At 31.7% G+C, this 10,645-nt stretch overlaps 1 protein-coding gene across 4 annotated transcripts; it reads right to left on the reverse strand.

Annotated features, from left to right (window-relative positions):
- Positions 1-185: 185 nt before the first annotated feature.
- LOC130933224 (heat stress transcription factor A-2) lies at positions 186-3,025 on the reverse strand. 4 transcript variants are annotated; one of them, XR_009067652.1, is made up of 3 exons: positions 2,531-3,025; positions 623-1,512; positions 186-530 (listed from the first exon to the last, which is right to left on the reverse strand). XR_009067652.1 is itself a non-coding variant. In XM_057862773.1 (3 exons), exons 1-2 carry the CDS (start codon positions 2,795-2,797, stop codon positions 706-708), a joined length of 1,074 nt encoding a protein of 357 aa, XP_057718756.1. In that variant the 5' UTR covers positions 2,798-3,025; the 3' UTR covers positions 186-530; positions 671-705. The 4 variants fall into 4 exon arrangements, 2 of the variants coding, with proteins under 2 accessions (XP_057718756.1, XP_057718755.1); XR_009067651.1 differs by having other exon boundaries at positions 619-1,512; XM_057862773.1 differs by having other exon boundaries at positions 671-1,512.
- Between the last annotated feature and the right edge of the window lie 7,620 nt (positions 3,026-10,645).

Consider the following 10,645-nt stretch of genomic DNA (forward strand, 5'->3'; position numbering starts at 1 on the left):
AATTTTCTTCTCTTCTCTTTCGTTTGAAAAGAAAAGAGAAAATTCATGAGCATATAATTTGTACTTATTATTTAGTTAAAAACTAATAGATTATGTAGAAAAAATAAAATATTAAGAAGCCAATAAAATGTCCTCCATTGATAATTACAACAAAAAGCCAAAACGTAAATCAAAATACGCCAGAGTTTTGTCTTAATATTCAATTATTTAATTGGAAGAGACAATATTTAAATTTTAAAGTCCAAAGTTGCACAAGAACCAATATGATTCCGTTGGAAAGAAAACTTGAAAAAGATCTAATAATTTTTTCACCCTCATAAACACTGGAAAATGCAGCCATTATTCTTGTGCAGCATTAATCCTCTTGATGTATCCTGCAAAATAAAGCAGACATATCATCAGAATAAAAAATACGATACCAACATTAGCACTAGGCATATTTCACAAAACTTGTTTTCCAATTAATAAAATGATCCAAATGAAGAGCCATTTCTGCTTGTTCCTTTGCTTGTAGCAACTACCATTCTCCCCTGTTGCATGCAAAAACCGTTGAAATCCATCAATTAATTTCAACGTTTCATATTTAAAAATAAATTGGCAACATAAATCAAACTATACCAACGTGATGCAATATGGGACGTTGAAGGCCCAGGAGTAGTAGAATACCAACCAAAACCACCATGATATTCATCATTTCATATTCCACTAAGGTTTGGAACCAAGATATTCCATATGATTCACAAGGTCCTGCAACTCCTCAGTCCAATCCTTAGGCGTCGCTGCCAAATCCTCCACAGGAATATCAGTAATTGAACAATCACCAATCACAACTTCATCCTTTGGGTTCCCAGTTACCAAATCTTCCTTGAGAAAATCCTCCAAGATAGTATCCCCGGATACCGAAGTTGTTGATGCAGGGTCATTATTTTCGTCATTAGGCTCGGTATCATAAGATGTTGCAAAAAATGTATCCATCTCGAACTCGATATTTGCAAGTTCTTGTTCGTGGTTCTGATAGTCCTCCACTACTGATTCAATAGGCACTGCTGCTACTGCTGTCACCGGATCCACGTTTGGGCTAGCTGTTAGTCTCCTCTTCCTTTTAACTTCAACGCCAAACAATTGCGTGTTCTGGGAATTCTTATCAGCCAAATGCTGCATGAAAGATGGATTGTTCAGAGCTTTGGCAAGGAAAGTCATCATCTGTTGTTGTTTCTTCTCTGTGGCTTGCAACCTTGTCTCCATCAGAAGCACCTCATTTCGTGAATTATGCTGTTGCTGCCTCAACTTCACGATTTCGGCCATCAACACATTCCGGTCTCTCCTCAACCTTTCAACCTCACCTTCCAATCCATACTCCCCCAACTCGAGACAAGGACCTCCACCTCCTCTTTGCTGTGTTCCCTGAGATACATTTCTTCTTCTCTTTATGGTCTTCAACAAGTGTTTCTGTCCCGCCAAGAAACCTTCGTTAGCGAATTCCCACCGATCAGGATCAACTTTCCGAAATCCCTGGGGACATTTGTTTTTCACAGTCAGAGCATGACTGAAAATTTAACACTACAAAGAGAAACATTAGGGAAGTTTGTCAAACTATAAATGTAAAGCATTCAAGCCATGATTAACAGTAGAAAACCATATTCAACTAGCTAACAAAACATCCATTATTGTACATCTTATGTTAATTAATTAAATTTTAGACATAGCAACCATTTTTTGTCGACAAATTTAACAGTAATCACCTCAATATTTCAAATTTTTTCTCTATTAAATTTGAAGTTCAAGTGTTCAACTATCACCATCAATACAATGTATTCAGTAAATAGCCAACTTCAGAAAACACAATCCAGGAACTGATCAACTGAAGAATACTATAAAAGATTAAACATTAAACACTTCATGTTCCCCAAATTGATTTCAAACAAGGAGACAATCCAACACATTAAATTATTTCTAATAAATACCATTCATATGAGTACTTTTAAGGGAATGATGTGTTGAAGGAGTAAAAATTAACTTGACTAAGGTCTCCAACGTTATTGATTTCAGAGAATAACTTTGCATACATTCTTATTCATCTATAATCATCCTAAACATCCTCCTAACTACTAAATAAGCAAACAATCAATTGCTTTTTCAGATTTCAACAAAAATTGAAACTATCTACTTTGTAGTACTTTCTTTAGTTACTGTTATTTAGTAACACTCGTAAAATATTATATCATTACTCTAATGCAAGATTACAAAAGCAGTGTACTCATTCTATCTAGAACACCATTCCATCCTAATACTTCAACAATGCATGTTATTGTTAGTAATGCACCTCTAATTGTAGAGATCATTACGGCAATTGCATTATAACAACAATTTAAAACCATAATAGCATTAGATCAGAACTCATCAAAGCACATTACCACCACAAACAACAACAACAACGAGATTCTACAAAGACTTACTATGAACTACAAGAAATCAAATCGTTGGAAAGAGAACAGTGTATATGAGATAGCAGAGAGAGTGAGTGGCTCACATATGTGTTGAGCTGGCGAATGAAGCTGGAGAAGTTGGAATGCTTGAAGTAGCGAGGCAAGATGGTAGTGGAGAAGCTGTGAGGGTCCCAAACAACAAAGGAGTTGCGAGTAATGCTCCAAGAAACAATGGAGTCAATGGAAGAGTCATCCACCATGTCGAACGTCTTCGTTAGAAACGGAGGTGGAGGCACGTCGTTCAACCCTTCCCGAGGTTGAGGTTGTGAGTGTTCCGATTCTTCTTCCTTCACTCTAACTGCTCCTTCCATTCTCTGTTCGATGGCTACGGTTACCGAACAGTTGTGTTAGTTGTTTTTATGGCGGTGGAAGAAGAAGGTTCTAGAGAGTATCTAGAGAGGCGTCTTCAAAGCAAATTCTATGTCTTCTGGAATCTTCTCTTCATATTTCATAATCACCATTACCAAACCAAATCTCTCTGCGTCTCAGTTTGGACTTCAATAATACCAGCTGGAATTCTCTTCAAATATCTCAACATTGCTGTGTTTTCCCAAGATTAATTTGTCACCAATTGAGTTATATTTATTTAAGAGTTTACTTTTTTTTTGGGGTTAGAATTTTTTTTACTAAGTACATACTACGGCGAATTTTTTTATTGAAATTGAAGGCCTTTTTATTTTATTTTTTTGGGTAATACTGAAAGCCTTTTTTAGTGATCAATAATCTTGGGATATGATGCCAGTGGGCCTTCTGTTATATACCCAACAACAACTTATATGCGCTCTCGAAGAATATGGGCTTCAGATCCCAAAAATTGACCGGACAAATAGACTACTTCCAATCTTCACATCATAGCTACCACAATTAGGAAGTAACAGACCACGAATTAATTTTTGACCTATCAAATTGAAAGATACAATGGATAACAATAAAAAATGTACTAAATATAAATATACAACCAACAAAATGAAAAAAATAAAAAATAAAATACATTTTTTATTTTGGTTAAGTGTTAATTTTATTTTTAATATTTATAATATTTTATTTTTATTTTAAACACTTTAATTTGTCTTATTTTACTCTTCCAATCTAAATTATTTTTTTTTCTAAAAAAGCTTTTTTTTTAATGTTATCAACTTTCTTTAGATAGCAACAACAATAGTAACTAACTAATTACAATGACTATGGTGGTGTCCTAGTGGTTATAGTTATTTAATGATGAAAATCATAAAAGAATTATAAAAAAACCATAAAATTATATTTAATATAAAACATAAACTTATATTTAATAAATGGAATATAAATAGAGATATTATAACTAGAAATACTGAACTAATGTTAAGAAGAATACAGAATTATTATTAAGAGATATAATTTATTTGTAATTTTTTTATTAATTTTTTATAATTATATTTTTATTATTATATTTTTTATTTTTTTAAAAAAATAAAATTAAAATAAATTTTTGTAATTTATTTTAATTTATCACTAAATAAAATATAAAATTTTTAAATTTTTATATTTATATTTTTTTTATATCTTATTTTTAATATCATACTTACTTTATTCTCAGAATTAAATATAGACAATAAATTTATATCCTTATAAAATTTAAAGTGTTTGAACTTTGAACACACTATCAATCCACTTGAGGCTAAAAAATTGGCCATGGGTAGAATTCAAATTTTTGACATCTTGATAAAAGGAGAATAGTTATCACAAAAGCTCACTATTACTTTAGAAGAATTTAAAACATTATAAATTTCATTTTGGATGTTGAGTTCCGCTTGGAACATTTCTTTACTCTATGAAACTCGTAAGTCGTAACACCAAATCCTACTAGTTTGGTTTGGATTTTGAAGTTTTTTTTTTTATATTTTAGTCTTTACAACGCAATACATTCCTATTATATAGAGTTAAGTTCTATTTTAGTTTTTTGATTAACCAATTGTATTGATTTAGTTTTTATTTTTTAACTGTTATAATTTAATTTTTTAAATTTAAAAAAAATACACTGATATAATTTTTTGTATATTTTTTTATCACAATAATTTAACACTTTAGTAACGTGGTTCAAATTTTATCACGCTGAACATATTAAAATGACGTTATATGTGTTTTAGTGCTAAAAAAATACTAAATAACGTCATTTAAAAAATTTCAATAATCCTAAAACGTTACATGCCCCTCCCTTTTGATCACTTTGTCTTCTCCTTTTTCATTAAACTTCAAACTAAAAAAAAAATTGGTGAAAAGAATTGAAGATTGTTGGAAGAGAAAGTATTTGCGACCACTTTTTGATTCGCAAAGTATGTATAAACATCTGTAGAGATTGAGAAAGGATTTAAGACTATTGCGTTTGCCACATAAGTTCAACTATTTGCGTTTGCCACATAAGTTCAACTATGGTTTCTCATATTGTAGTTCAGACATCCAAGAATAGCTTATTAGGGTTCGATTTTGTCGTTGACTAGCAGAGAACAACGTGACATCCGCAGCCACACCACCTTGGTACTTTCAATGCTCTGCTTTGACTTGAATCCCTGATGGTTGAACGGATAGAACTCTAGCTACCCCTTAAAATCATGATCTCATATCAACAATTTTGCACAATAAAAAATAAGAACGACAAGAAGAAGATTGGATAGAATGTTCGCTATTTTAGGTTATGAAAGGGAAAAAACGAAAATAACTAAATCAGTGTCATTGAAATTGTTTTTTCTAGCTCAACTGGCTATTAATATGTCTAGCATGGTAAGACTTAAGTTACATCACTAATGACGTTGAGTTCTGACATTGAAAAATATACAAAGAACTACATTGATATAATTTTTTTAATCTAAAAGACTAAATTATAGCAATTGAAAAATAAAAAACTAAATCGATAAATCTCACCCATCTAAAAAATTAAAGTGGGGCTTATACTATTGGAAGCATTTCAAGTGCACCGGGAGTACCGGTGTACCAGTTGTTTTAACCGTTGATCTGAATTATAAAAAATATATATAATATATATTAATTAAAATCAACGGTTAAAACAACTGGTGCACCGGTGCTCCCTGGTGCACTTGAAATGTTTCCTATACTATTATACACTATATACTACATTTTTATACTTATAAAATTGTTTCATATTAAATTTTTTTCATATAAAACCATTTGTGGGACTTGAGAACCAAAAAATCGTAAATCAATAAACTGGGCCTGGTCCCTAAACCACAAATCCTAATACCAGTAAGTTGATATAAGTATATAAACATCAGAATTTTTGCAGTATGAAAATCAAAATATATGCTAAATTAAAAATAACAATTTATAATGATTGCTACAAGTTACATAGCTCAATTGAAAGTTATAATATTCATTCAGTTTGATTATAGAAACAGTTCTAAAAGAACCAAGCTTATAGGGTACGTTAAATTTGGTCAAAGAATCCGATACTACAACTGTTTATAATTGTTTTAAGCCTTTGAAGAACATAGAAGACAAGTTGCAAATAATAATAATAATGCTCAACGAAAACACACTACTCCCACCATATATGAATGGACAGTGAGCTCAACAAATAATTATTAAGGCATGGTAACCAATCCTTTCTTTTACTTTAATTTTTTGCTGTCCATTCAAGACGAGCAGAAATTAAAGTGAGAAAGAAAAAATCAAGAAATAAAACAAAATAAAATTATTTAATGCATGGTCCAATCATCCCATTAAGATTTATTATGTGTGATGGATCTTGAATAATTCAATGTCAATATGATTCGAATTTTTGGAAATATTCCAAAAGCTAGCTTCTCATACGTTAAAGAGAAACGGTGCACATGTTAATTAATAATAAGCTAAGGCCTAAGGTTGTTTTAGTTTTAAAAATCAGCTTTTAGTTTCTACACGTGAATTTCGATTGTATACTACTTCTTATTATACCTATATACTAAAAATAATTTGGCACAGTAGGTCTTTAATTCTTTATATATATTAATTAATTAAAAAAGATTTGACCTCGGTCTTTATGGTGATATTAATTAAATTATTAGTTTTACTATTAATTATTAAAATATAGTTTTATTTTTGTTTAAGGTGAGTAATTATAAATATCCGATCTCAGCCATGATCCGATTATTTGGGTCTGAGTCACTACCCAGTCCAAATTGGCCCAATAACCATAAATGTCTAACCAATAAATAAATTTAAATATTTTTTTATCTAAGTTAACAATCTCAAACCATATAGAGGGAGTTAAAGACTTTTTTTTATCTAAGTTAACAATCGCCATATATATAAGAAATACTATTTATATACTAAAATTAGTCTCTAAAATCAGCCACTAATATATTTGTATATAAATATATGTGTAGTTTAATTTATTTTTAATGTGTATTTGTATTCTAACATGTATTTTATACTGGTGGCTGACTTCAGTGATTACTTTTGATGTACATATAGCATAACATATATATAAAACTAAAAATATAAAAAGAATATCCATATATAACTCTATCAAAAATAAAAGACAAAGTAATAAGGCTGTGTAAAATATAAAAGAAGAAGGTCAATTTAATAGAGTTTGATTAGATAATGACTAACTCTTTATTAGTAAATCTTTTTTTTCAAAATTGTATTTTTAACTTACATTAATATTATTTAAAGTTTAAATTATAAACTCTAAATATTAAATTCTAAATTTTTAATTCTAAATGTGACTTTAAATTTTAAATTCTAAAAAAAAGATTAAAAAATAATTAATAATATTGGTTAAAAAAGTAATTCTTTTATATTTATTCATTTTGAAATAGTATAACCGCCTAATGAAATACAACTATAACCTAATGGGGATTAAGAATTTTTAGTGTATTTACTGAAGAATTGTTTTAAGGGTGTACTAATTTTCCAGAAGTCTCAATCACCATTTTTATTTATAAAATATTAAAATAATCATTTATATTAAATTCAAAATAGTTATGAATTCAAACAAACAGGTATCCTCAATAATTGATAGATTAAATCTTTGAGGTAATTAACTAACTAACTATTAAGTTTAGTGCTGTCTAATCGCCAGCTCGACAAAGGATGAACAAATGAAAATTAATTAAGTAGCTAGAGCTTATAAAATGGATTTATAAGTATCCTTTTGGAAAATTATATATACTGTGAATGTAATTAACTTAAGGAGTTGCAACTACACTATCAAACATCGTAATTATATATATAGAGACTTTGATGACACTCCAAAAAATACGTTATTATTACAAGAGTCACCTTTGAGGGTTACAAATAAATAATCGACAAGTGTTTTCCAATTAGTACATTCAATTTCAAGGGTTTTTTTTTTTTTTTTTGAAAACTCAATTTTATTTCATACGCTTTTTCCTGTTTTTTGCTAACAAGTCCTCCTACTAATTATTGTTTGTTTTTCAAGTGTGATAGCAATTTAATGTCACATTTTCAGAATAATGACCATTTTAGAACATCTGTTGTCGTTTTAAAAGAGTAAATAAACCACTAAAATTGTATTCGAAAAATTCAAACATCTAAATAAAATTAACTTAAAAAAATGGTGAAAATTCACTAAGTCTCGTTAGATAAAAATTTAGTCAAATTAATTTAATCAACTAATGGCTATCAAGTATCAACTTCACGTGAAGTCGACTGCACTTGAATTTTCACCTAAAAAATACATCAAAACAATAAAATGTTAGCTGCGAGCCTGCGATTTTCAACATCTGCTGAAACAACTACCGTAAAATAGATATTTTGTTTGCGGCCACTGTTTTCTTCAGTGGTTAAAAAAAAAAAATATTGCAAATGTTTTATGGGTTTTGAAAAAAAGAAAATGTGGCTTTCATCAGAGGATATATATGAGGCGATGAATAGTTGAATACTGATTATGGATACTCGATAACTTGTTACTTGTGTTATTCAATTGGTATATATAGGAAGGTTTTCCAATGCTCCAGTCAACGTTTTTGGATCTTTGGTGATCCAGGGTGCAGTACCTTTGAGATATATTATTAAAAACGTTGATGGTGCAGATTTATTAGGATTATTATGGTGTAGAATCATAGAAAAAGAGTGTAAGGTGTTCCCAAAACCTATTGAAAAGGTGACAAGCAAAACCTACAGGAGTTTATTGAGATTGGGGGGCAGCTGTGGTGTGTTGTTAAATTATTGAGCCGCAGCTCTTAAGCCAGCGCGGTAGTGGAGTGGTAGCATGGAGTTGGTTTTTTTGTGGACTAACATGGGCCTGGTTGTTTATGTTGGATCGGGTAAGTTTTAAAAACCATGTCCCACCCCATTTGATTACCTGAATATCATTATTCGTAACCTAGCGCAGCCATCGTAGAAGAAACTAGAAGCCCCGCTCTCTAAACGCGATACCCAACCCCACGCAGTCCTCCCAGGACCTCGCAAACCGTCGTAGTCGCGCGGAAGCAGCACCTCACAGCCACTCCCAGTCCCAGGAACCAACGCCCCCTAACCCCATGCGAGTCCCGTTGAAGAACCGCCTCCAAGCAACTCCGGAGAGCCAAGAAGCAGCGTGGACCATCCCCTCCCAACAGTGGCATACCGACGAACCTTACCCCTTCGACTCCAGATATGGAGGCTCCAACTTAGGTATTAATTTGAACGATTTCTTTTCTTTGCTGTGTAATGCAGTTTATTTTTCTTTGAATTTCCCGGTAATTGTTATTGATATCATTGTATTTGAATTTTTGCATTTCTTTGAATTTGTCATTTTATTCTGTTTCAAATAGCCGATTGATTGTCATTAACAGTGTTTGTAATTGAAACTTAATACCTGGCAGATCCAGTAGTTCCAGCTGCATGCATCATAGGGATAGAAATGGGTTGCCCTTGTTGTTTGATACCTAAGTGGTGGGGCCCATCTTCTCCCATTCAGGTTTGTGATATTTTTCTTTGTTGATGTCAAACTTCGTTTAAATTTGGTTAATCTGAAATCTGTTTGATAGAGGCTGAGAGAGATGCCTTCCGATGGATCTGAAAGTCGGTTGTATTAGGTGGATGAAATCCTGAGTGTTTATGTCAGCGATTACCGATCGAGTGTGCAGTGTGGTGGGACAAGTGTGGGAAGCACACCCAGAGCTTGGAAAAACTGTAAGTATAACCAACATGATTTCGGAGATCCTGATGTTCTAATTTTGGTTATGAAAGAGGTTATTCGTTCGTTGAATCTATTTTATATAAATTTTTGGTTATAGAATACTGCCGGAATGTATGGGATGAGAGATTTGGATGCAAAACCAATATTGTTCTGCCATAGGCCATTCAGTTAGTGTGTATCAATTGGCGAGGTGAGTGACGTTGAAGTTTGTCCTTGTGTCATTTATATTTTTTAATCAGTTGATGATTGCCTTAGAATTATTAAATAATTAATTAAGAAGGGGATTAGTGCTGGTAAATAAATTCACAAATAGTTGTTTGGTGCCCGAAAATGGTGAATAAGTTGATGATTCGGTTTGTTTCATGTTGCATCAGAAGTTGCTGGCTTTTTGGTTATCGTTTATTCTGCCAGTTAGAGATCAAAGAATTATTGTAATGTAATTTGAAAACTTGAATATTGTTGGACCTACCAGCTGGGGATAGAATAGAAGTAAAATGGAGGTAGAGAGAAGATTTTAGCGTTTGTTTGAATGAAGGTTGTTACGGAGTTGTATACTTATCGGCGTTAAAGCAAGATTATTTCGTTGTTTTTGAGTATAACGGGGAATTTAAATTTAAATTCCCGTTGATTCATTTGAGTGACTCCGATATTGATTATTCAAGTTTGATAAGTTTCCATGAAGATGACCGCCGTATGGGAAACAATTTTCCTATTCATACGATGGTGATCAATATGGAAACCTCTGAAACTTGAGTAATCAATTTCGGAAGCAGTCAAACGAACTGCCGCGGATTTAAATTTAGATTCTGCTTTGTACTTAAATGCCACGAGAAACTCTTGCTTTAGTTCCGATAACTCTACAACTCTGTCTCAGCCTTCGTTCATTCAAACACTATCATTTTTTTTCTTGCTCCATTTTACTTCTATTTTATCCCGGTTGGTAGCTCTAACAATATTTGTTTCCGCAGGCTATTCGAAAATTTCTGTTTTAAGAAATTCGATGCTACCTCGTGATGGTGGCAACACGGTCTATAATGAT

Source organism: Arachis stenosperma, chromosome 6 (assembly GCF_014773155.1).
Source record: "Arachis stenosperma cultivar V10309 chromosome 6, arast.V10309.gnm1.PFL2, whole genome shotgun sequence".
NCBI lineage: Eukaryota > Viridiplantae > Streptophyta > Magnoliopsida > Fabales > Fabaceae > Arachis > Arachis stenosperma.

Bases quoted from the DNA above. Each gene is read 5' to 3' on its own strand.
- LOC130933224 (XM_057862773.1), bottom strand. From the start codon at position 2,797: ATGGAAGGAGCAGTTAGAGTGAAGGAAGAAGAATCGGAACACTCACAA. The intron at 1,513-2,530 runs GTGAGCCACTCA...AAATGTCCCCAG, and splicing joins TTCGCCAGCTCAACACATAT to GGATTTCGGAAAGTTGATCC.